The sequence below is a fragment of the Macaca thibetana genome, chromosome 19 (assembly GCF_024542745.1).
Source record: "Macaca thibetana thibetana isolate TM-01 chromosome 19, ASM2454274v1, whole genome shotgun sequence".
NCBI lineage: Eukaryota > Metazoa > Chordata > Mammalia > Primates > Cercopithecidae > Macaca > Macaca thibetana.
This window is the reverse complement of record NC_065596.1, coordinates 30,414,613-30,440,981: the sequence shown is the minus strand read 5'-3', so window position 1 is coordinate 30,440,981 and position 26,369 is coordinate 30,414,613. Positions and strand designations below refer to the sequence as shown.

Below are 26,369 nucleotides of genomic sequence, written 5' to 3'. Positions count from 1 at the left end.
TCAAGTGATTCTCCTGCCTCAGTCCCCCAAGTAGCTGGGATTACAGGCGTGCGCCACCACGCCTGGCTAATTTTTGTGTTTTTACTAGAGATGTGGTTTCGCCATGTTGGCCAGGCTAGTCTCGAACTCCTGACTTCAGGCAATCTGCCCACCTTGGCCTCCCAAAGTGCTGTGATTACAGGTGTGAGCCACCACACCCAGCCTTCTGTTTTATTTCTGCTGTCTGCTGATTCTCTCTCATGGTGTCTTGTGTGTGTTTAGAGATTTTTGGCTCTGAGCTACTCATGTCACTTGGAGCTTTTTTTTTTTTTTTTTGAGACGGAGTCTTGCTGTGTCACCCAGGCTGGAGTGCAATGGCCAGATCTCGGCTCACTGCAAGCTCTGCCTCCCGGGTTCACGCCATTCTCCTGCCTCAGCCTCCCGAGTAGCTGGGACTACAGGCACCCGCCACCTCGCCCGGCTAGTTTTTTTTTGTATTTTTTTTTTATTAGAGACGGGGTTTCACCGTGTTAGCCAGGATGGTCTCGATCTCCTGACCTCGTGATCCGCCCGTCTCGGCCTCCCAAAGTGCTGGGATTACAGGCTTGAGCCACCGCGCCCGGCCAACTTGGAGCTTTATCTGTGGATATCACTGAAGCTTGTGGTGAAAATGGGTTTCCTCAGAAAAGTATCATGTTTGCTTCTGTGAAGCACTAGGAAACCTCCAGTTTCCATCACTTTAAACTAAAGGTTGACTTAGGGCTTTCTGGACTACCCAGATAGGGTAAAGTCAGGCTGAAAACCAGTCTGAGGGCTGTTCCATGCCAAAATTTCAGACAGGTAATTTTCCTTAGAGTCCCCAAGGGGGTTTATTTCTAGGTCACTCTCACTTTGAAGTATAGCCTTCGAGAACTTCTCGGACAAGCTTTGTCTTCTGTTCCCAGAGGCTGCAGGGCCTCAAAACCGATACTCGGGTTCACCCAGGTCAGCAAATGCCTTCTAAGCAAACGCTGGCTCCAGCACACAGCTCATCTGCTTGGGTGCTTGGTTCCTCTTTGCTTGTGGCCTGTGTGCTCCTCTCATTTTCTGGCTACCTCATGAATCCATTAAATAATATTGTCTTTCCTCTCTTATCCAATATTGACAGTTAGGTTTCAGGGAAAACATGAGTTGGGTACGTAGTTGACCATACTGCCAGAAATAGAAGTCCCACCTGTGTGCACACCAAGCTGGAGTACACTGGCGCCATGACAACTCACAGCCTCGACCTCCCGAGCTCAGGTGATCCTCCCACCTCAGCCTCCCGAGTAGCTGGGACTATAGGTGCATGCCACCATGCCCTGGCAATTTTTGGAATTTTTAGTAGAGATTGGGATTTTGTCATGTTGCCCAGGCTGGTCTTGAACTCCTAGACTCAAGCAATCTACCTGCCTCAGCCTCCCCAAATGCACGGATGACGTGAGCCATCACACCTGGCAAATTCTACACTTCATCCTGCGATTCTTCCATCACCATTTGTCTCCTGCTCCAGACCATGAACACGGGAGGGCAATGACCATGTCCGCCTCTGGTCAGGACAACATCCCCAGCAATCAGCACAGTGCCTGGCACATAGTATGTGCTCAGCAAATGTTTGGTGAATGAATGGAGATGAGGAAGTTCTGGAGGGCCGTCACCCATAGCGTACAGTTATCCCTCTTATCACAGGTGTTACAGTTCTGCAGTTCAGAGGCACCCCACTGGCTTTGTGGGGAAGCAGCCTCACACCGTCAAGTCAGCTTTGTATCACAGGAAGACACAAGTATGGGGCTGCCGCCGGAACCACTGGGTCCCCAGCCCAGCGTTAGCCCACATGCCAGCTGGGAGGCTTTGGGCAGGCGACACAGCCTCTCCAAGCCTCGCCCTTGGTTGAGACTCATCACCCCCAAGCTCCCCACTGCCAACGGGTCCCCACTGCCTTACCCGGCCACCAGGATGCGGGGGATGTCAGCGGCAAAGGCCTCACCCATCTCCCGGCTGCCCACGTTGGCGATGCAGTGCAGGGCCAGGCACATGAAGGTGGGGTTGCGGCTGGCCAGGTCATTCTTGATGGCGTTGTTGATGAGGCGGATCAGCTCCGAGTTCGAGTTCACCAGCACAGAAATGAACAGGTAACCCTGTGGGGAGGGAGGTCGTGGATGGCTAGGAGCCTTGTGACTGAGTGGCCCCAGACCCAACCCTCAGACCCAGGAGTCCAGGCCCCCAGGCCCCTCCTCCCTCAGATCCACAAAGTCCAGGCCCCAGATTCAACCCTTAGACCCAGGAGTCCAGGCCCCCAGCCGCTCTTCCTTCAGATCCACAAGTCTAGGCCCCCAGCCCCTCCTCCCTCAGACTCAGGAGTCCAGACCTCCAGCCCCCTCCTCCCTCAGACCCAGGAGTCCAGGCCCAGCCCTTCCTCCCTCAGACCCAGGAGTCCAGACCCCCAGCCCCTTCTTCCCTCAGACCCAGGAGTCCAGACCCCCAGCCCCTCCTCCCTCAGACCCAGGAGTCCAGGCCCAGCCCTTCCTCCCTCAGACCCAGGAGTCCAGACCCCCAGCCCCCTCCTCCCTTAGACCCAGGAGTCCAGGCCCTGGCACCCCCCTCTCCAGACTCACTATTTGCTTCTCTGTGTATTTATTGGAACTCAACAGGTTCACAGCCTCCATGTGCCCAAAGTCAATGTCATGGCCAAGCAGGAAGATGAAAAGCAGTTTACATACGTATTTTTTCTTACTGTAGCCATCCAAGGCTTTGTCTCCTAGGGTAAAGGAAGGAGGAAGGGGGAGCCAGAAATGAGGAAATGTCACAGGATAGGTCACAGGAGCCCCAGCTCCCAGCCCTGAGCCAGAAGTTGGGCCCCCAGCCTACCTTTGAACTTGGAGCGGATGTTGGCCAGTTCCTTGTTAATTCTCTTAATCTCCGCCTCTTTGCTCTTACCTGGGAGAGGAGGAAGAGGGTGGGCAGTGAGGGGTCTGGGGAGTCAGCCAGCTGCCCTCTCTTTCCCAGGCGCGGCCCCATCCAGCAGGAAGGGCAGATCTTCTCTGCCCCCAGGCACTGGGGCTCAGGACAGGCCAGGACCCCTTCTCTGGCTGGGAGCTTCAAAGAGGGAAGAACCACGGCTTGCTGAGCCCCACAGCACAGAGCACACACCCTTGGGCTGTCCCTGACTCCCTCTCTCCTTCCTCCTCCCACTGTGGCCCCTGATCTGTGGGGCTCCTCAGGGCCCTGGACATGCTCCCTGAGAGCTCCTAGCCCCACTCCCCATACGCAACGGACATGTGATGAATGAATGAATGAATGAATGAATGAATGAATGAATGAAGAGCTCGGCTGGCCCCAGGGTGCTCATCCCTACCACTGATCTCACTGCCTCCTCTCCCAGTTCTCAATCCCATGAAGGTCCCGCTGTCCACCTAGTCACCAGGTCAGACCCTTGGGTGCTGTTCTCACCCCCTTTGTCCCCACAGCCATGGATTCGTCCTCTCTCGCATGGCCTGTCCCCACTGCCTCCTGTCCCCTGGCTGCCAACCTCTCCCCAATTTGTCTGGGACATTCCTACACCTCTGACAGGACCTGCTAATGGAATAAGTACAGAAAGCCTTCCCTGATCCTACAGGCCAGGTCTCTGCTTCCTCCATGTTCCTCAATGCCCTACAGCACCTGCTTTGGAGCACAATCTGACTAGATGCTCTCGGCCACCCTCTCTGCTTCTCCTGTCCCTGTTCCACTCACCCCAGACTTCATTCCTTCCTTGACAGATTCCACTGCTCACTCTGCTCCTCCAAACAGAACCTGGACATCCTCACGCCAATTGGGCTACTGCCTCATCCTTTTTATTTATTTATTTTTGAGACAGGGTCTTAGTCTGTCACTCAGGCGCAGTGCAGTGGTGCAATCATAGCTCACTGTAACCTCAAACTCCTGGGATCCAGCGATCCTCCACCCTCAGCCTCCCAAAATGCTGGGATTACAGGTATAAGCCACTGTGCCTGGCTGCCTCCTCCTCTTAACTTGACCTTCAGAACATGTCCTGAGCATCTCCAAGGTGACCACTTCATCCAGACCCCATGCTCGCTTGCTGGGCTCAGTGAAGCAGCCTCCCCTCTGGGATGTGTTTCCATATCCTGGGCTCCTCCCTTGTGTTTCCATATCCTGGGCTCCGGGATGCCAGCTGGGGGTGCTCCACCCCATGGCCCACCAAGCCCTCTGCCCCTGTCACAGCCACCCTGTCAGTGTCGCCCCTCAGACCCCTAAGGTCCGTCCAGGCCCCCTGGCCTCCATTCTGCTCTGGGAACACGCATGTCCTCCTGCCTCAAGGACCTTCACACAAGCTGTGCCCTCTTGCCGGGGCCACCCCTCCCGTCATCTTCCCGTCATTTGGGTCTTGGCTCCTGCCACCTCTGAAAGGCCATTCTGTTTCACTTCCTTAAAGTCAATTCTATTATTCTGCTTAAAGAGTTATTTTTCAAAAAGTCCTCTCTGGTACATTTCACCATGTCGCAATTTTATTTCTCTCCACTGTTGAACTTCCTCCAACTTCAGACTATAAGCATCAGGAGGGAGCTCCTAGAACAGTGCCCTGCATACAGCAGGTGCTCTATAAATGTCTAGTTATCTAAGGGGCAGAGATCTGCTCTGACCCACATTCTTCAGGGCGTAGTCTCCAGCAGGGTGAGGTGTACATTCAATGAATGAATCAATGGCTGAGAAAGCAAGTATATGTGCCATCCCTCTCTCTAGAAATCCTGTCTTGTCCCTGCTCCCAACTTCTATGGAAGCTCCCATAAGCCTCACTTCAGATGTCATCTCCTCCAGGAAGCCCCTCTGATTAGCACCTCCTCATCAGTGCTAAGGGGACCCTAGTGCTGTACCATCCAATATAGCAGTTGTCAGCTAGTGGCTCCTGAGACCCTGAAATGTGGCCGTTCCAAACCGAGAGGTGCTGTCAACAGCAAACATACACGGGATTTAGAAGACAGTGTGGAGAAAAAATGTAAAATAGTTCAGTAAAAATTACAGGGGCTAGGCGCAGTGGCTCATGCCTATAATCCCAGCACTTTGGGAGGCCAAGGCAGGAGGATGGCTTGAGACCAGGAGTTGCAGACCAGCCTGGACAACATGGTAAGAACCTGTGTGTCAACAGAATAAAATAATATAAATTATAAAACATTGATCACATGCTGAAATAATAATTTGGGTATACCGGGTTATATAGACACATTATTAAAATTAATTTTGCCTGTTTCTCTCTTTTTTTTTTTTGGTAGCCCAGGCTGGAGTGCAGTGGCGTGATCTCGGCTCACTGCAACCTCTGCCTCCTGGGTTCAGTGCTTTTCATGCTTCAGCCTACGAAGTCACTGGGACTAGAGGTGCATAACACCACATTCAAATAATTTTTTTTTTTTTTTTGAGATGGAGTCTCACTCTGTCGCCCAGACTGGAGTGCAGTGGCGCGATCTCGGCTCACTGCAACCTCCGCCTCCCAGGTTCAAGCAATTCTTCTGCCTCAGCCTCCCCAGTTGCTGGGACTACAGGCACCCGCCACCATCCTGGCTAATTTTTTGTATTTTTAGTAGAGACGAGGTTTCACCATGTTAGCCAGGATGGTCTCGATCTCCTGACCTTGTGATCCACCCACCTCAGCCTCCCAAAGTGCTGGGATTACAGGCATGAGCCACTGCGCCTGGCCCTAATTTTTTTTTTTTTTTTGTAGAGATGAGGTCTTACTATGTTGCCCAGGCTGATCTTGAACTCCTAACTTCAAGTGATCCACCTGCCTCAGCCTCCCAAAGTGCTGGGATTACAGGTATGAGCCACCATGCCCGGCCTACATACGTATGGTTTTGTCATAAATATGTATATATACATACGCATACCTTAAATAGAGTATATATAGAGTATATATATATTTAAAGAATATATGTGTTATTTAAATATATATGTATTACTTAATTTAAATAATATGTATTATTTCATTACAGTCCTGCCCCGCATATCAACATTCCAGTCATCAACAAATCGCACACACTGCAGTGGTTCCATACGATTCTAAGACCTTATTTCCACTGCACCTTTTCTATGTTTAGATGCACAAATACTTACTGTGTCACGGTTGCCTACAGGACAGTACCAAGCTGTGCAGGTTTTTTTGTTTTATTCTGAGACGGAGTTTCACTCTTGTCACCCAGGCTGGAGAGCAATGGCGTGATCTCAGCTCACGGCAACCTCCGCCTCCCGGGTTCAAGTGATTATCCTGCCTCAACCTCCCGAGTAGCTGGGATTACATGCATGCGCCACCACACCCAGCTAATTAGTGTATTTTTAGTAGAGACGAGGTTTCACCACGTTGGCTAGGCTGGTCTCAAACTCCTGACCTCAAGTGATCTGCCCGCCTCAGCCTCCCAAAGTGCTGGAATTACAGGCGTGAGCCACTGCGCCTGGGCACTGTGCAGGTCTATAGCCCAGCAGCAACAAGCTGTGCCAGACAGCCTCCGTGAGTGGTAGGCTATACCATCTCCATTTGTGTAAGCACACTCCAGGATGTTCACACCATGACAAAACCACCTAACGATGCATTTCTCAGAACATATCCCCATCGTTAAGCAATACACGAGTGTATTTATTCAATTGTACTTAAAATGATTTAAATACATACACAAATATGTGCATGTATATGTATTCTTTAACTATTCTTTAAATTTAAAGAAATATGTATCATATATACTTACATATTTATATTTATGCATTTCTTTAGTATTCATTTAAAGAAATACGTATTATTATATGTATAATATATAGATTTCTCTCTTTTTTTTGAGACGGGGTCTCACTCTTTCACTCAGGTTGGAATGCAATGGGGTGATCTCAGCTCACTGCAGTCTTGGCCCCTCGGGCTCAAGTGATCCTCCCATCTCAGCCTCCCAGGTAGCTGGGACTGTGAGGTGCGCCACCACACTCAGCTAATTTTTTTTCTATTTTTTGTAGAGATAGGGTTTTGCCATGTTGCCCAGGGTGGTCTCAACTCCTCTGCCCACCTCAGCCTCCCAAAGCACTGGGATTATAAGCGTGGGTCACCGCTCCCTGCCAGGAAATTTCTTTTTTTTTTTTGAGACAGAGTCTCACTCTGTCGTCCAGGCTGGAGTACAGTGGCGTGATCTCAGCTCACTGTAACCTCCACCTCCCACGTTCATGCCATTCTCCTGCCTCAGCCTCCTAAGTGGCTGGTACTACAGGCGCCCGCCACCACGCCCGGCTAATTTTTTGTATATTTAGTAGACACGGGGTTTCACCATGTTAGCCGGGATGGTCTTGATCTCCAGACCTCATAATCCGCCCGCCTCGGCCTCCCAAAGTGCTGGGATTACAGGCGTGAGCCACTGCACCTGGCCGGAAATCTCTTTTTAAAGTATTATTTAAGTTGTATTTAAAATGTATTTACATATATACAAATATGCATATATATATATTTTTTCTTTATATAGGATTTTTACTTTTTTTCTTGAGACAGAGTCTCCCTCTGTCGCCCAAGCTGGAGTGCAATGTCTCCATCTCGGGTCACTGAAACCTCCGCCTCCCAGGTTCAAGCAATTCTCCTGCCTCAGCCTCCCGAGAAGCTGGGATTACAGGCGCCCACCACCACACCCAGCTATTCTTTTTTTTTTTTCGTATTTTAATAGAGACAGGGTTTCACCATGTTGACCAGGCTGGTTTCGAACTTCTGACCTCAAGTGATCACCCACCTCAGCCTCCCAAAGTAAAGTGCTAGGATTACAGGCATGAGCCACTGCGCCCGGCCTTTAAATGGTCCACATCTATTTGATGCTATCTTCTGCATAACTGGTATAATTTGCTATTAAAAAAAAAAAAGAATTCAGAAAGAAAAGCAAAGCTCTTGGTCTTCTAAAGAGGAGCAGCTGTGGCCCTAAAGGGAGGGCTCTGGCAGAGGCCCAGCTCTGAAATCTAAAGGCCCGTGATGGCCAGGGAGCCCAGGGACACGGTATGGGTGCTACTGGGGTGGCGCCTGGGGAAAGGGCCGAGGCAGCTCTGGCAGACCAGGATCATGGAAAGGACAACCCGGCACTCAGGGCCAGCAACAGGGGGAATGAGCTCACTGTCACAGGAGGCAAGCAAGCCTGAGAGGGAGTTTTAAGGGGATTCTCTCCTTCACAATGGGATTTCTGGGGCCAGGCTTAAGGATGAGTCACAGCTACCCTGCTCTCGAGGCATCCCTGGATTGGAGTGGTGGCAGACAGGACAGTGGCAAGTATTCTGAAAGAGGCACACGCATTTCAGGGCTGAGAGGCTAGAATGAGAACGGTGGGGAAGGCTTCTCTGTACACAGCTGCTGGGATCTGAGGATCAAAAGATGAGGCTGAAATGGACCAGGCGGAAACAAGGGGAGGCGCGCTCCAGGCAGGAGGACCAGCAGGTGCAATGGCCTGGAGGTAGGACAGCACGAGGCAAGGCAGGCGGTCAGAAAGCTTGAGAGCTCACGGTGATGAAAGGCAGAGTCTGAGGAATGCGGAGGGTGGGCGGGGGGGGGGGAGGGCTGGAGACCAGCACAGCAGGTGGGGCCAGACCATGCAACCTCTCCTGAGTTTCCTGAGGTGCTGGGGGGCCATGGGAGGTGCCGGCCATGCTCCGTGTCCAGTAGCTGTTGCCGTGAGGGGTGTCTGGGTGCAAAGGCGGCCAACATCTTGCTCCAGGCAGAGTAAGGCAGAGTCAAGGGAAGTGCCGACGGTACCAGGGAGCTGCCTTACCTTGGGGCTTCTGGTTAGGGGAGATAACGCCTTCCCTAAACATGTAAGCCCCAGATCAGGGTGGGTCTGTTACTACCACCAAAGGCATCCTGTCAAACCGGGGCCCTGCCCTGGAGGGACTAATGTGCATTTATGAAGGTAACACAGGCCTTACCCAGCATCTCACCACAAAGGCCTTCAGAGCCTTCTAGACCAAGGACATTTTCTCTACTGAGACCGAGACCTGATGTGCTTCTTGTACAAGCCCCAACAGCCCTGAATCCTCAGAAAGTCTTCTGGAGGCTGGGTGCAATGCCTCCTGCCTGTAATCCCAGCACTTTGAGAGGCTGAGGCAGGCAGATTGCTTGAGCCCAGGAATCTGAGACCCGTCTGGGTAACACAGCAAGACCCCATCTCGGCCAGGCACGGTGGCTCACACCTGTAATCCCAGCACTTTGGGAGGCCAAGGCAGGTGGATCACTTGAGGTCAGGAGTTTGAAACCAGCCTAGCCAACATGGCAAAATCCCATATCTACTAAAAATACAAAAATTAGCCAGGCGTGGTGGTACACGCCTGTAGTCCCAGCTACTAGGGAGAAGGAGGCAGGCGAATCGCTTGAACCTGCGAGGTAGAGGTTGCAGTGAGCTGAGATCCTGACACTGCACTCAGCCTGGGCCAGAGAGCAAGACTCCATCTCACAAAACACTGATAACACATTGAAATAATATTTTGGATATACTAGGGTAAAGAAAAGATATTAAAATCAATTTCACTGGTTGGTTTGCTTTTTAAAAAAAATATGGAGACAGGGTCTTGCTCTATTGTCCAGGCTGGAGTGCAGTGGTGTGATCTTGCCTCATTGCAGCCTCGACCTCCCGGGCTCAAGCGATCCTCCCACCTCAGCCTCCCAAGAAGCTAGGAATACAGCTGCATGCCACCATGCTTGGCTAATTTTAAAAGATTTTTTTTGCCAGGGGAGACGGGATCTTGTTGCCCAGGCTGTTCTCAAACTCCGGGGCTCAACTGACCTGCCCACCTCGCCCCCACAAAGTGCTGGGATTACAGGCATGAGCCACCGCGCCTGGCCCCCATTTTGCTTTTGTAATGTGGCAAGAAAATTTCAACATATGCCGGGTGTGGACAGAGCAAGACTCTGTCTCAAAAAAAGAAAGAAAAAAAAAAATTTCAACATATATATGGCTTGCATTTCGGTGCTGGGTTACACCACTCATATTCTCAAGGTCATCACTATTCCCGAGTGATGAAAATATATTTTCCGTAAATAACAAAATCAAACCCTCTCATTCTCCTGCTTAGTCCTCCTGCTCAGCCGGGCGAACTATTCGGGCCACCAAGACCCCGCCTGAGTTGCCCCCATACATAGTAAGTAAGGGTTTGCATGTTCATTTCCTCCTGGATCGGAACACCAGTGCCATGAGGCCAGGGATGTACGGCTGCTTCAGTCCCCACAGTGTTCCCAGGGCCCAGGGCAGCCTGACACAAGGGAGGTGTTGAATGTGGATTTGTGTACCAAAGCCATTAATCACACAATACCCAGCTGGAAATGGGTGGGGCTGGGGCTCAGGCCTGCATCTGTCCCGTTCTTAAGGGACACCAAATTGAAATCTGTTTGACTTTCTGTGCTCTCCACAGAAGCCAGAGGGATCATGTGAAAACTTGAGTCAGACCCTAGCACGTTTTCTCCTCCAAACCCTTCCATGGCTCCCAGCAGGCTCAAAGTAAAAGTAAAGTCCTCACTGCAGCCCACAAGGGCCTGCACCATCTACCCTGTTCCCTCTCTGGCTGGATCTCGCCAAGGCAGGAGCCGCCCTCTCCTCCTCCTTTTCTAAGTCCCTGCTGCACTCCAAGCACAATCCTGCCTCAGGGCCTTTGCACAGGCAGCTCTCTCCTCCAGAGGCATGCAAGCACCGTCCCCCACTTAATTAGATTCTCTGCTTCAACGCCACCTTTCCAGCGACACTCTCTGACCAGCCTACATAAGAGCATCATCCTGGCCGGGCGCGGTGGCTCAAGCCTGTAATCCCAGCACTTTGGGAGGCCGAGACGGGCGGATCATGAGGTCAGGAGATCGAGACCATCCTGGCGAACACGGTGAAACCCCGTCTCTACTAAAGAAATACAAAAAACTAGCCGGGCGAGGTGGCGGGCGCCTGTAGTCCCAGCTACTCTGGAGGCTGAGGCCGGAGAATGGCGTGAACCCGGGAGGCGGAGCTTGCAGTGAGCTGAGATCCGGCCACTGCACTCCAGCCTGGGCTACAGAGCGAGACTCCGTCTCAAAAAAAAAAAAAAAAAAAAAAAAGAGCATCATCCTTAACATCCCCAAGCCCTTTCCTTGCCTCATTTTGTACCAACACCTACTCCCACCTGTCTGGCCCCCGAAATATTCACCTGTGTAGTGGCCCATCTCCTCTCTAGAATGTAAGCGCCCTAGGGCAGGGACTTGTGCCTACTGCTGTAGCCCCATCACCTAGAACAGTGCCTGGCACCCAGCTGGAACTCAAGAAAGACTGGTTCCATCATTCATTCATTCATTCATTCATTCATTCATTCATTCATTCAACTGGCAATCATCTCCTGAGGCCTCCCATGGGCTAGAACCTACAGAGGACAAAGCGGGGAACCCAGGGAGGAGTCAGACCCAGGGCCTGGGCTCGATGTCACCACTGCAGTAGATCACCATTTGGAGTGGGATGTGCTCTGGTGGAAGAGCTCAGGGCAGTGAGCAGCCAGCACCCCACTCCCATTGGCTCACTCGCCCAACTCTCCTAAGACCCCCTCCAACCAGACTCTGCCTAGATAGGAGGCAGCACCAGCCCTTGCTCCCTGTCAGATAAGACTTCTGCTGTATTCCTGCTGCAGACAGGAGGACAGAACACGCCCTCAGGCTGGGCCCAGCCTCAACCTCTCTCCCTCCTTATCTGCAGAATTTACCCTCCCTGCCCTCCTTAGAGCCTGCCTTTCACCTTCTAGACCCTTCCCCCTAGCCCCACTGTGCCCTTCAGATCCTCCTGCAGGCTGGCTCCACTCTTTCCTCTGCTCCTTTCTGAGCCTGGCCTCTCCTCACCTTCTCCTCCACATCCCTCCCCACTTCTCTTCCCTGTTTGACACCTTCGCCAGCGCTCTCAGGACAAACACGGACCTAGCCTCTGCCCACTCACCAGCGTCAGATCCCATCCCTCTCTGCACCAGCCATGCTACCCTTTTCTTAGTGTCTCGCTGGGGCATCAGGGCCTTTTTTTGTTTCCAGAAAGAATTCTTGAAAATAGAGAAGGGGGCCGGGCGCGGTGGCTCAAGCCTGTAATCCCAGCACTTTGGGAGGCCGAGACGGGCGGATCATGAGGTCAGGAGATCGAGACCATCCTGGCTAACACGGTGAAACCCCGTCTCTACTAAAAATACAAGAAAATTAGCCGGGCGCGGTTGTGGGCGCCTGTAGTCCCAGCTACTCGGGAGGCTGAGGCAGGAGAATGGCGTGAACCCGGGGGAGCGGAGCTTGCAGTGAGCCGAGATCGTGCCACTGCACTCCAGCCTGGGGCACAGAGCAAGACTCCGCGTCAAAAAAAAAAAAAAAAAAAAAAAAAAAAAAAAAATAGAGAAGGGGACCAGGCGCAGTGGCTCACTCCTGTAATCTCAGCACTTTGGGAGGCCGAGGTACGCAGATCACTTGAGCCCAGGCGTTTGAGACCAGCTTGGGCAACATAGTAAAAATCCATCTCTGTGAACCCGGGAGGCGGAGCTTGCAGTGAGCGGAGATCGCACCACTGCACTCCAGCCTAGGCAACAGAGCGAGACTCTGTCTCAAAAAAAAAAAAAAAAAAAAAACTCTACGAAAAATACAAAAAAATAGCTGGGCGTGATGGCCTGTGTCTGTAGTCCCAGCTACTTGGGAGGCTGAGGTGGGAGGATAGTTTGAACCCAGGAGGCGGAGGTTGCAGCGAGCTGAGATCGCGCCACTGCACTCCAGCCTGGGTGACAGAGCGAGACTCTGTCTCAAAACAAAACAAAAAAAGAGACAGGGTCTTGCTATGTTGCCAAGGCTGGTCTCAAACTTCTGGCCTCAAGCAATCCTTCTGCCTCCACCTCCTGAGTAGCTGGGACTAGAGATGCCCACTATGGCGCCCGGAAGTTAGGACCTTTGCACATGCCCCATCTCTGCCTTCACAGCTCTTCTGTACTGCCCTCAGCCTAGGTAACTCCCCCACTTCCTGCCCACACAGCTCCAAGGGTCTCTCGTGAAGCAAAGCCAGGCTGGAGCTCGCTGACCACACAGAGCCCCCATTCTCTCAACACGATGGCCCTCTTCCTCACTGGACTTAGGACAGCTGCAAATTCTTCCCCCCTTTAAAAAAAAAAAAATCGAGATACGGCCGGGCGCGGTGGCTCACACCTGTAATCCCAGCACTTTGGGAGGCCGAAGCAGGCAGATCACTTGAGGTCAGGAGTTCGAGACCAGCCTGGCCAACATGGTGAAACCCCGTCTCTACTAAAAATACAAAAATTAGCCGGGCATAGTGGTGGGCGCCTATAATCCCAGCTACTCGGGAGGCTGAGGCAGGAGAATCACTTGAACCTGGGAGGCAGAGGTTGCAGTGAGCCGAGATCGTACCACTGCATTCCAACCTGGGCGACAGAATGAGACTCTGTCTCGAAAAAAAAAAAAAGACAAGATACAATTCACATACCATAAAACACCCTTTTACAGTGAACAATTCAGTGTTCTTTAGTACATTCATGATGTTGTGCAACCATTACTACTATCTAACTCCAGAACATTTCTTTTCTTTTTTTTTTTTTTAAGAGATGAGGTTTCACTATGTGACCTGGGCTGGATTCGAACTCCTGGGTTCAAATGATCCTCCTACCTCAGCCTCCCAAGTAGTCCCAGCTATAGGCTTTTTCATGAACCCAAAAGAAGCTCTGAATTCTGCCGGGCACAGTGGCTCACATCTGTAATCCTAGCACTTTGGAAGGCTGGGGTAGTGGATCACCTGAGGTCAGGAGTTCGAGACCATCCCGATCAACATGGAAAAACCCCGTCTCTACTAAAAATACAAAAATTAGCCCGGCGTGGTGGTGCACATCTGTAATCCCAGCGACTCAGGAGGCTGAGGCAGAAGACTCGCCTGAACCTGGGAGGCAGAGGTTGCAATGAGCCAAGATCACCCCATTGCACTCCAGCCTGGACGACAGAGTGAGACTCCGTCTCAAAAAATAAAAAAAGAACCTCTGCATTGATGAGCAGTCACTCCCCATCGCACCAGCCCCCTACTCTAGGCAACCACTAATCTCCTTTCTGTCTCCATGGATTTGCCTATTCTAGATAGTCCATCTACATGGAATCATATGACACGTGGCCTCCTGTGTCTGGCTTCTTTCACTTGGTGTCATGTTTTCAAGGTCCATCCCTGTGGCAACATGTAGCAGGACATCGTTATTTTTTATGGCCCGGTAATATTCCATTACATAGACCACATTTTGTTTATTTCTCAGTTGATGGGCATTTGGTCCGTTTCCGTTTTCCGGCTATCATGAATAATGTTGCCATGAACACCCGTGTCTGGGTATTAGCGTGAAGGACAATTGCAATTTGTATGTTGCACCTTCTCCCCCGCGGGGCTGGGAGCTTCATGGAGGGGTGGACGAGTCTGTCCTGTTCACCAACGTCCCCAGCATTCAGCATAATTCTAAAGACATACGAGCCGTTCAACATACGCTTGCTAAGAAAAGCCTCTGATTCTCCAGTCCTCATTCCTGCAGCTAAATTCCTTCCAGTGCCCCAAGCCTGCATCTCCCCTCTGTCCTCTGGCTCCTCTCTGGGGTCCTGCAGTGACGGGACGATCTCTTTCCTTCCCCAACCCCCATCATCAGATCCCTTTGCAAATCCTGACAGTTTTCCCTTCAAATTGTATCCCAGGCCGGGCACGGTGGCTCACGCCTGTAATCCCAGCACTTTGGGAGGCCAAGGCGGGTAGATCACTTGAGGTCAGGAGTTCGAGACCAGCCTGGCCAACATGGTGAAACCCCATGTCTACTAAAAAGATAAAAATTAGCCAGGCGTGGTGATGGGTGCCTGTAATCCCAGCTACTGGGGAGGCTGAGGCAGGAGAATTGCTTGAACCTGGGAGGCGGAGGTTGCAGTGAGCTGAGATCGCACCACTGCACTCCAACCTGGACAACAGAGACTGTCTCAGAAAAAAAAAAAAAACAACGTATCACCAACCCACTTCTCACCAGTCCCTTCTCACCCTGTTAAGCCAGCACTATCTCTCACCCAGAGGCCTGCAACATCCTCCTAATTTGGTTCCCTGCTTCCACGGCTACCTCTAGAATCTGTTCTCACAGCAGCCAGAGGAATTATTTTAAAACATCAATCGGTCACGTCCCTCCTCTGCTCAAAATATTCTCACGCAGACAAAGGCCAAAGTGCTCACCATGGCCCAGAAAGCCTTTCCCGATCCTGTTCCCACCCCTCTCCACTCCCGACCTCTCTCCCTCTCACTCCCTCAGGTCCAGCCACACTGACCTTCTCCCTCTCACTTGAACACACGTCAAGCATGCCACAACCTCAGGACCTTTGAACGCACCTCCCCGTGCCAGGACCCCTTTCCTCCAAAATCCAAAGGGCTTGCTCCACTCAGCTATGACTTCTTTCATGAGGCCTACTGAGTACCCTCTCAATCCCAGTCCCTCTCCTGCCCATTTCCTCATTTTTCTTCACAGCACCAGTCAGGTCCTGAGGTTGTATCTCAGGGTGTTCCCTGTGCATATGTTCTGTCTTCCTCGGGGAAGGGAGCTCCCAAGAACAGGAGTTTCTTTTTCTTTTTTTTATTTTTGGAGAAGGAGTTTCACTCTTGTTGCCCAGCCTGGAGTGCAATGGTGTGATCTCGGCTCACTGCAACCTCCGCCTCCCGGGTTCAAGCGATTCTCCTGTCTCAGCCTCCTGAGTAGCTGGGATTACAGGCGCCCATCACCACACCTGGCTAATTCTTGCATTTTTAGTAGAGACGGAGTTTCACCATGTTGGCCAGGTTGGTCTTGAACTCCTGACCTCAGGTGATCCGCCTGCCTCGGCCTCCCAAAGCGCTGGGATTATAGGCGTGAGCCACCGCACCCGGCAAGAACAGGAGTTTCTGTTCATTATTGTCATCCCAGCGCCTAGAACACGGCCTGGACAACACTAGAGCGATCAAAAAGTATTTGTCAAGTGAATGAATGAATAAATGAGCCTTCAGAGGCAAGACGCTGTTATGAATGAAGTTTGCAGACAAGAAGACGTCCTGAAAGAGGTTAAATGACTCGTAGGGATTCACATTCCTGGTGGGTAACAATATATCTGCTAACAGTGGCCCCCAGCTATTCCACAACCCCCATCGCTCCGCCCCTTGTCATAACAAGTGATCATTTCTCCTTCAACTGATACCCAACCGTTTCCACCCTCCTGTTCCCTGAGCACCTACTACATGCCAGATCCTTCCATAACAGTTAAATTCTAAAACAACAACAATCACTGGGTACTTTACAGAGCTGCTGTTCAGAGCCAGCGGAGGAAAAACAATAGCCAAGTTCCATCTGGGGACTGGAACGCGTGAAAGGCCTGACTCACAGGCATTGTCACAAGCCCCTCAGGAAGATACGATCAGCAGTCTCTCTTGACAGATGAGGAAACCGAGGGGTGAAGTCCCTCATTCAAGGTCACACAGCTAGGGAGTGGCAGTGCTCAAACGCAAACCCAAGTCTGGCTGACCCCAGAGCCCACGCGGATACAGCCTCTGAAGACTCCTGGCAGCTCCAATCTCCAACAGCCATTCCCAGGAGTTGAGAACTGACTTGCCGCCAGGCTTCATTGTCACGACAACTCTTCCTGGCAGGGACCACTGTCCCCATATTACTGTGGTCAAACAGAAAAGGGCTCAGATCCCTGCCTGTCCTGCTGCCTGACCCCTGACCTCTCTCTGGGATTAGACTTCCCCTATCCCCAGCTTTCCAGATCTCTACCCCTCAAGCACTTCAGAACCCAACGCCTTCCTTGAGGTCTGGGCGCTCCTTCTTCTGCCCTTCCCCCAACCCGCCACTCTAACGTCCTCTCCTTTCCAGGCCCCCGTTCCCTGTCACAGGTTCTCCCAAGATCTTACACCAGCAGCTCTTTTCCTCTGTGTTCCTTGGGTCCCTCCTTTCCCCTCAGCTGCCCCTCTAGCCCCCTCCCCACTGCCTTCCATATCTTCTAAGCAATCTCCCACCCTGAAGCCCCTCTATCCCTCACCAGGGTGTCCTTATAGTCTCCCCCTCCCATCATCTCCCCGCCCCAAACGCGTGGACTTTCACCCACTCTCAGGCCTCCTCTATACCACTGGCCAGGAGCCTCGGTGACCTATCTAACCCCTTTCCCCTGTATGACACCCCCTATCCCAGGCCCTCAAGCCCTGCTCCATTAGGCTTCCGGCATTCCACTTCCTCCAGGTCCCCTCTGGCTTCCTCCCATTCCATCGCTCCACAGGGCACCCCCACCATGCACTTCTTTCCCTTCTTCCCTACATTAGGAATCCCTCTAACCCCATCGTTTGTACGATCCCCCAGCTTTTCAGTCTTTCCCAGGGGACACCTCTATGCTCCCATCCCCGGGACCTCACTGTCCTCCTCCCCTTTCAAGCCCTCCCGGACCCCTCTAGCTACTCCGTGTCGTCACCTCAAGAGGCACTCTATGACACCCCAAGCCCCTGCGTGCCCCCCACCCTAAAGTTCCTCCCGGGGCCCATCTATGCTCTTTTTCTACGACCGTAGAGCTTTTGATCCCCCGGGTCCCTCTGTGACCCCCAAACCCCTCAGTTTCACGCTCCCCCCTCCCCCGCGTCTCCAGTGTCCCCCGGCCGCGCGCTCACAGTTCCGGATGTCGGAGATGAACACAGCGAGCCCCCGCATCCCATCGCCCTTGGACACGGCCGGCATGATGGCGGTGGTGTCGGCTCCAGGCCTGGCCGGACAGGGCACACAGCAGCGGGGGCTGGCAAGCGGGGACCGGGCGGAAAGGACCCCAGGCAGCGCCAAGGAGCCCAGCCGGCCGCGGGGAGGGCTGGCTGGCGGGCGGGCGGGCTGGCAGGCCGTGGCACCGCCCCCTGCCCCTCCCCTCAGCCCGCCGTCCGGAGCTCTGAGCTCCCATTGGTTTGGGCTCCTGCCGCTCACACTCGCGTTTCTCCCCACTTCCTCTCTCATTGGCCGCTAAGCAAAGGCACGACGCTGCCATTGGTCCACTGTTCCGCTATTTCCGTTTGGGAATGAGAAGGGGGGGAGGAGGCGTTGCCCAAGAGACGGGCGGGGTTCGATTGCGCATCATGGACCCGCCCCCTTCGCGCGGCCAGGTCAAACACTGATTGGATCTAGCGGCCCTCCAAGGAGGGAGGGAGGGTCGTGAAGGAAGGCGGGGAACGGGTCTAGGAGGCGGGACTTAGGTTGACTGGGACCAATGAACGGGTAGACCTCCCCCTCAGGCGTCGCGGATTGGCGAGATCTGTCCTACTTCAGCTCTCTATTGGGCGGCTGTGGGGCGGGCGGAAGGCGAAGATCAGTAGAGAAGGAACGAGAGAGGGTGTCACTCCGCTCGGCTGGGATAGGTGGAGCGACGCCTGCAATTCCCTGCTGCAGAGAAGGGGTTGGGCGGGGCAAGAGAGCGTGCGGTGTTTACTGCGCAAGCGTCTCAGTGTTCCCTTTCTCCATCTACTGTCACCCCCGACTGCTAAAATCCTCTTCTAGGAAGCCTTCCTCCCCTCCCCCCTTCTCTGCAGCCAACGTGTCGGGACTTGAGTTGTCAGGAGACCTAGAATCTCAGAGTGAAAAACAGTAATTCAAGTCTAGTCCCATTAAGCAGAGGTTAAACCTTAGGTCGAGCCGGGCGCGGTGGCTCACGCCTGTAATCCCAGCACTTTGGGAGGCCGAGACGGGCGGATCACGAGGTCAGGAGATCGAGACCATCCTGGCTAACACGGTGAAACCCCGTCTCTCCTAAAAAATACAAAAAAACTAGCCGGGCGAGGTGGCGGGCGCCTATAGTCCCAGCTACTCGGGAGGCTGAGGCAGGAGAATGGCGTGAACCTGGGGGGCGGAGCTTGCAGTGAGCTGAGATCCGGCCACTGCACTCCAGCCTGGGCGACAAAGCGAGACTCCGTCTCAAAAAAAAAAATAAATAAATAAACCTTAGGTCGAGAGGGTGAATGACTTGCCCAGGGCCACATAGCTTGTAAGTGAAAAAGCAGAAATAAATGTAAACCATATCTTGGCTTACTTTTCAATATATGTTGCCCTTTTTTTTTTTTTTTTTTTTTTTTTTTGTCCAACCACAGCGTCTCTCGGGCAGCCTCCATTGTAGCAGATATCAAACCAAAATTAATTCTTTCCTCCAGACTGGGAACTCCTTCTGGGCAAGAATGGGACCTGGCCTTGAAGAGTTTTCAACAACATCTGTTAAAGGAAGGAATGGGTGAACCTGCTTTGGCCCAGCCCCAGCCTCCATTCCCAACCCCCAGCTCCCCAGAGACTCTTCGGTAAACTAGCTTTGGGGAAGGCAAAACGGCCAGAACTCCCAGCGCCCCGGGCGATTGAGAAATTTGGGACACAGGGAACTGGAAGAGTCCATTTCTGTCACCTCTAGGAACAAAACCACCCCATCATCCTTTTCTAATCTCAGAAGCCAAGCATTCCTGGAATGAGTCTTGGGGGTGTGTCCGGGACCTTTGGAATGGCCATTCTGAATCCTGGGAGATGGAAAGGAGGTTGAGAAGAGCCCACCTTCCAGGCTCAATGGATGCGTCCATTTGGGTTTCCAGGAATGGGACCTGGGAAAGTCCATTTTGGATTCCGGGAGGACAGACGTTGCTCAGCTGTTTTAGTCACTGGAAGAGTCCATTTCTAATATGGGGGGGTGCTGTTTGCCCCTGAAGAACATAAAGCAGCCCCATTAAACACAGGAAAAATGATTAATCCCAGAACTTGAAGAAGTTTGTTTTGTTTTGTTTTCTGAAACGGAGCCTCGCTCTGTCGCCCAGGCTGGAGTGCAGTGGCACGATCTCGGCTCACTGCAACCTCCGCCTCCCGGGTTCACGCCATTCTCCTGCCTCAGCCTCCCGAGTAGCTGGGACTACAGGCGCCCGCCACCACGTCCGGCTAATTTTTTGTATTTTTAGTAGAGACAGGGTTTCACCGTGTTAACCAGGATGGTCTCGATCTCCTCCTAACCTCGTGATCCGCCCTCCTCGGCCTCCCAGAGTGCTGGGATTACAGGCGTGAGCCACCGCGCCCGGCCTTTTTTTTTTTTTTTTTTTTTTTTTTTTTTTTTGAGACAGTCTCGCTCTGTCGCCCAGGCTGGAGTTCAGTGGCTCAATCTCAGCTCACTGTTCAAGCTTCCCAAGTTCAAGCGATTCTCCTGCCTCAGCCTCCCGAGTAGCTGGGATTACAGGCACCCGTCATCATGCCCGCCTAATTTTTCTATTTTTGTAGAGGCAGGGTTTCACTATGTTGGCCAGGCTGGTCTTGAACTCCCAACCTCAGGTGATCCGCCCGCCTCGGCCTCCCAAAGTGCTGGGATTACAGGCGTGAGCCACCCCGCCCGGCCAGGAGTTCTTTTTTATAGAAAGATACATAAAGCGTTCCAAGAACTGGAGTCCATTCATGACAAGGAAGAAGTACTTTCTCCCCTGGGATAACGGCATTTAAAATGTCTGTTATCGGCCGGGCGCGGTGGCTCAAGCCTGTAATCCCAGCACTTTGGGAGGCCGAGATGGGCGGATCACGAGGTCAGGAGATCGAGACCATCCTGGCTAACACGGTGAAACCCCGTCTCTACTAAAAAATACAAAAAACTAGCCGGGCGAGGTGGCGGGCGCCTGTAGTCCCAGCTACTCTGGAGGCTGAGGCAGGAGAATGGTCTAAACCCGGGAGGCGGAGCTTGCAGTGAGCTGAGATCCGGCCACTGCACCCCAGCCTGGGCAACAGAGCAAGACTCTGTCTCAAAAAAAAAAATAAAATAAAAATAAATAAATAAATAAATAAAATGTCTGTTAGCAGTGATGTTTGAACTAGTCTTTTTGAGAAGTGTGAAGAGGGACATCCAGGGACCCAGGAACAGGAAAAGTCTGTCCCTAAATAGCAGGGCGTGCTTGCTTCCACGGCACATGTATTACAATTGGAACTGGCCGGGCATGGTGGCTCACGCCTGTAATGCCAGCACTTTGGGAGGCCGAGAGGGGCAGATCACGAGGTCAGGAGATCGAGACCATCCGGCTAACACGGTGAAAACCCGTCTCTACTAAAAATACAAAAAAAAAACTAGCCAGGCAAGGTGGCGGGCACCTGTAGTCCCAGCTACTTGGGAGGCTGAGGCAGGAGAATGGCATGAACCCGGGCCGGAGCTTGCAGTGAGCTGAGATCCGGCCACTGCACTCCAGCCTGGGCGACAGAGCTAGACTCTGTCTCAAAAAAAAAAAAAAAAATTGGAACGATACAGAGATTAGCATGGGCCCTGCGAAAAAAGATAACATGCAAATTTGTGACATTTTCTGGGCTGGGGGTGGGGGGGTGCGCAGTGGCTCATGTCTATAATCCCAGCACTTTGGGAGGACAAAGTGGGCAGATCACAAGGTCAGGAGTTGGAGACCCGCGTGGCCAACATAGTGAAACCTCATCTCTACTAAAAATACAAAAAAAAAAAAAAAAAAAAATTAGCTGGGTGTGGTGGCGGGCACCTGTAGTCTCAGCTACTCAGGAGCCTGAGGCAGGAGAATCGCTTGAACCTGGGAGGTAGAGGTTGCAATGAGCCGAGATCACACCACTGCACTCCAGCCTGGGTGTTGGACCGAGACTCCATCTCAAAAAAAAAAAAAAAAAAAAAAAAAAAATTATGGCCAAGCGTGGTGGCTCACACCTGTAATCCCACAATTTGGGAGGCTGAGACAGGTAGACCATTTGAGATCAGAAGTTTGAGACCAACCTGGCCAACATGGTGAAACCCTGTCTCTACTAAAAATACAAAAGTTAGCCGGACATGGTGGCCAACGCCTGCAGTCCCAGCTATTGGGGAGGAGGCTGAGGCAGGAGAATCAGTTGGACCCGAGAGGCAGAGGTTGCAATGAGCCGAGATTGAGCCACTGAACTCCAGCCTGGGTGACAGAGAGAGACTCTGTCTCAAAAAAAAAAAAAAAAATTAAGGAAAATAATAAATAAATAAATAAATGGGGGAGAGGGATGCCACCCTCTCTCCTGCCGCAACTCTCCACCTTCCTCTCCTCCCTCCCCTTCCACCCTGACCCCAAGGCCCACCGTACCTAGCTTTCTCTTGTTGATCTACCTGTACATTGCCTTTCCCCCCACCCCAATGCGCCATAGAATATGAGACCCTCCGGGTCAGGGTCTGGATCTCAGCCCTCTTAGACCACAGTCTCTCAGACCCCAGCCAACTATCAAATCCAGGAAGCTACATGAAGAATCAAGTACAAGTGCACAGGGCTGGGTGACCCCACGCTTAGTCTCAGGGAGAGGGAAGTTGGATCTCTCCCAAGAATCCGTGGGCCAACCCGTCGTAAGTTACAGGCTAGCACGAGTCTATCCACTGGAGCTCTGAAGACAGGGGGCACGCTGGGCATGTAACTAGAATCCCGCACAGGAGGAGTCCACTGAGAACCCTGGGGGAATGACCTGGGCCAGCACCCCTCCCTACCCCATGTCCCCCACTCACTGGAGCCCAGTGGTTGGGTCCTTTGTGAGGCAGGCTGAGGGGACACTGGATCCTGAGGGTCTGTGGTCACAGTAGGCGGGAAGTCTCAGAGGAAGGAGCCCTCCCTGGGAGCCAGACCCCCACGCCATGGCGAGCGTGGTGGTGAAAACGATCTGGCAGTCCAAGGAGATCCATGAGGCCGGGGACACCCCCACGGGGGTCGAGAGCTGCTCCCAGCTAGTCCCAGAGGCTCCCCGGGGGGTGAGCAGCCGGGCCAAGGGGATCCCGAAGAAAAAGAAGGCCGTGTCGTTTCACGGGTGGGTTTGTTGCACCCTGTCAGGGATGGTTCTAACGCCCAGCACTTCCTCCAACAGAGCAGGAGTCCGACTGTGGATGGTGGAGGAAGGGGAGGAGGGAAAGCCAGCAGGTGGGGGGCAGGAAAGAGGGCAGCGGTGAAGAAGACATCAAGTCGCAGGGAGGTAGAAAGGAAGAAGGCAATGGGGATGAAAGGAGGGAGGAAAAAGCCAGTGGGGAGGGAAGAAGGAGAAGGGAGGCTAGTGAATGAAGAAGAAAGTAGGTGGCTGGGGCAGAGAAGGGAGGATAAAGTAGGCAGCGGGGAAGGAGAAGAAAGTAGGTAGTGGTGGCTGGGCATGGTGGCTCATGCTTGTAATCCCAGCACTTTGGGAGGCTAAGGCAGGCGGATCATGAGTTCAGGAGTTCAAGACCACCCTGGCCAACATGGTGAAACCCTATCTCTACTAAAAATACAAAAATTAGCTGGGCATGGTGGCGCATGCCTATAACCCCAGCTACTCAGTAGGCTGAGGCAGGAGAATTGCTTGAACTGGGATCGGGAGCCGAGATCATGCAACTGCACTCCAACCTAGGCAATAGAGTCAGACTCTGTCTCAAAAAAAAAAGAGGCCGGGCGCGGTGGCTCAAGCCTGTAATCCCAGCACTTTGGGAGGCCGAGACGGGCGGATCACGAGGTCAGGAGATTGAGACCATCCTGGCTAACACGGTGAAACCCCGTCTCTACTAAAAAAAATACAAAAAACTAGCCGGGCGAGGTGGCGGGCGCCTGTAGTCCCGGCTACTCGGGAGGCTGAGGCAGGAGAATGGAGTAAAAACCCGGGAGGCGGAGCTTGCAGTGAGCTGAGATCCGGCCACTGCACTCCAGCCTGGGCGACACAGCGAGACTCCGTCTCAAAAAAAAAAAAAAAAAAAAAAAAAAAATAAAGTAGGCAGCAGGGAAGGAGAATAAAGCAGGCAGTGAGGACAGAGAAGGGAGAAACTTGTATACAGTGAGAGTGGAGTCACAGGGCGTGAGGTATGGAGAAAGGAAGGCAGGAGGGGCCAGACACCGTGGAGCTGCTTCTCGACCTTTCTGCCTGTTTCTCCTCTGCAGGGTGGAGCCCCAGATGTCCCACCAGCCCATGCACTGGTGCCTGAACCTCAAGCGGTCCTCGGCCTGCACCAATGTGTCACTGCTCAACCTGGCCGCCATGGAGCCCACCGACTCCACAGGGACAGACTCCACAGTGGAAGACCTCAGCGGCCAACTCACGCTGGCCGGGCCCCCTGCCTCCCCCAGCCTACCCTGGGATCCGGATGACGCAGACATCACGGAAATCCTGGTGAGGACCCCCCACACCACCTGCTGGGGAAGACCGAGGTCCTCCACTCGGTGGTAGCAAATACTTAGGATGGGGATGGGGTGTTTTTGACTTGGAGTGAGAACGTTCTGGTCATTCTTTGAGATGCAGAGAACTAACTGGGAACTGCCTCCTCCTTCTCTGGCAGCCAGCCATGAATCCGGGCGTTGGTCTTTTATTTTTTTTCTTCTTCTTTTAGAGACAGTCTCACTGTGTTGCCCAAGATGGTCTCAAACTCCTGGGCTCAAGTGATCCTCCTGCCTCGGCCTCCCACAGTGCTGGGATTACAGGCGAGAGCCACTGTGCCTGGCCTGGGTGTCGGTCTTCAATTCACACAGTCAATCCCAAATGTCCCCAGTGAGGCTGGGCTCAGGAACCAGGCCAGATCCCTGCGCTTGGGGAGCTCCCAGTCTGGTGGGGGCAAAAGACACAGACTAGGGTGAGAAATTCCATAATGGAGGAGATCCCAGAGAAGGGCTCCTCAAGCCAGGTTGGGGGTATCAGGGAAAGCTTCCTGGAGGAGGATGTCTTGCAACTGGACCTTAGCGAGTGAGTAGGCGTTCTCTGAGGGGAGTCACCTAAGAATCTGGGGCAAAACTGAGAGGTGAGCAAGATTTAGGGAGATTTAGATAATTTCTGGCAAAAGTATAGAGGGTTACAAATTGGTGCTTTAACTCACTGCACCTCTGCTCCTCACCCCCCACCTGGCTTCCCCTGGGGCAGGCCTGAAACAGGCTCTACCAGATACTGAGAACTACACTAACAATAGCCATGATCTTCATGATGCTGATGAGATTCACTAGCACTTACCAGCACTTTCTATGTTCAGGGAGCCCCAGTTTTCTCATCTGTAAAATGGAGACGCATACATTTGTTTCTTTATTTTTAAATCTTATTTATTTATTTATTTATTTATTTATTTATTTTTGAGACGGAGTTTCGCTCTTGTTGCCCAGGCTGGAGTGCAGTGGCATGATCTCGGCTCACAGCAACCTCCGCCTCCTGGGTTCAAGCCATTCTTCTGTCTCAGACTCCCTAGTAGCTGGGATTACAGGCATGAGCCACCACGCCCGGCTAATTTTGTTTTTTTTTTTTTTTTTTTTTTTTTTTGAGACGGAGTCTTGCTCTGCCGCCCAGGCTGGAGTGCAGTGGCCGGATCTCAGCTCACTGCAAGCTCCGCCTCCCGGGTTCACACCATTCTCCTGCCTCAGCCTCCCGAGTAGCTGGGACTACAGGCGCCCGCCACCTCGCCCGGCTAGTTTTTTGTATATTTTAGTAGAGACGGGGTTTCACCATGTTAGCCAGGATGGTCTCGATCTCCTGACCTCGTGATCCGCCCGTCTCGGCCTCCCAAAGTGCTGGGATTACAGGCTTGAGCCACCGCGCCCGGCCTAATTTTGTATTTTTAGTAGAGACAGGGTTACTCCATGTTGGTCAGGCTGGTCTCGAACTCCAGACCTCAGGTGATCCGCCCACCTCGGCCTCCCAAAGTGCTGGGATTACAGGTGCGAGCCACTGCGCCCAGCTTTTATTTATTTTTAAGGCAGGGTCTTGCTTTGTGTCCCAGGCTGGAGTGCAGTGGCACGATCACAGCTCACTGCAGCCTGGCCTCAAAGGATCCTCCCATCTCAGCCTTCTGAGTAGCTGGGACCACAGGCACACACCTGGCTAATTTGTTAAAAAACTTTTTGTAGGCCAGGCACAGTGACCTATAATCCCAGCACTTTGGGAGGCCAACGCGGGTGGATCATGAGGTCAGGAGTTCAAGACCAGCCTGGCCAATATGATGAAACACTGTCTCTACTAAAAATACAAAAATTATCTGGGCGTGAGGGTATGTGCCTGTGGTGGCATGTGCCTATAGTCCCAGCTACTGGTGAGGCTGAGGCAGGAGAATGGCTTCAACCCGGGAGGCAGAGGTTGCAGTGAACTGAGATCACGGCACTGCACTCCAGCCTGCGTGACAGAGCAAGACTCTGTCTCAAAATAAATAAATAAATAAATAAATAAATAAATAAATAATTTTTGTAGAGACAGGGTCTCACAATGTTGCACAGTCTGGTCTTAACGTCAAGCAATTTTGGGGCCTCAGCCTCCCAACATGCTGGGATTACAGGAGTGCAACACCATGCCCAGCCACATATATTCTTTTTAACAAATATCTCTTTTTCTTTCTTTCTTTTTTGAGATGGAGTCTCACTCAGTAGCCAGGCTGGAGTACAGTGGCGCGATCTTGGCTCACTGCAAACTCGACCTCTCAG

The 26,369-nt window shown here is 52.5% G+C and overlaps 3 protein-coding genes across 8 annotated transcripts in view; 1 reads left to right on the top strand and 2 right to left on the bottom strand.

Moving 5' to 3' along the window:
* Nucleotides 1-17,157, bottom strand: part of MED25 (mediator complex subunit 25) — a 74,377-nt gene extending 57,220 nt beyond the window's left edge. The window contains exon 1 of the mRNA XM_050771476.1: nucleotides 17,154-17,157. The gene's annotated coding sequence lies outside the window, so the exon portion shown is untranslated. The remainder of the gene's footprint in view (nucleotides 1-17,153) is intronic.
* The window catches only part of AP2A1 (adaptor related protein complex 2 subunit alpha 1), a 42,593-nt gene extending 24,713 nt beyond the window's left edge, over nucleotides 1-17,880 (bottom strand). For all 3 annotated transcript variants that reach the window (XM_050771451.1, XM_050771452.1, XM_050771454.1), the window contains exons 1-4: nucleotides 17,634-17,880; nucleotides 2,866-2,934; nucleotides 2,613-2,755; nucleotides 1,942-2,135 (exon numbers count right to left, since the gene is read on the bottom strand). In XM_050771451.1, the coding sequence (XP_050627408.1) occupies nucleotides 1,942-2,135; nucleotides 2,613-2,755; nucleotides 2,866-2,934; nucleotides 17,634-17,700 (473 nt within the window). In that variant the 5' untranslated portion in view covers nucleotides 17,701-17,880. The remainder of the gene's footprint in view (nucleotides 1-1,941; nucleotides 2,136-2,612; nucleotides 2,756-2,865; nucleotides 2,935-17,633) is intronic.
* Nucleotides 17,881-22,520: 4,640 nt separating this feature from the next.
* The window catches only part of TSKS (testis specific serine kinase substrate), a 30,204-nt gene continuing 26,355 nt past the window's right edge, over nucleotides 22,521-26,369 (top strand). For 3 of the 4 annotated variants that reach the window (XM_050771488.1, XM_050771490.1, XM_050771489.1), the window contains exons 1-2: nucleotides 22,535-22,770; nucleotides 23,862-24,090. In XM_050771488.1, coding sequence (XP_050627445.1) covers nucleotides 22,601-22,770; nucleotides 23,862-24,090 — 399 coding nt within the window. In that variant the 5' untranslated portion in view covers nucleotides 22,535-22,600. Of the gene's footprint in view, nucleotides 22,771-23,861; nucleotides 24,091-26,369 lie in introns of all 4 variants that reach the window. The other variant, XM_050771486.1, reaches the window with a different exon arrangement.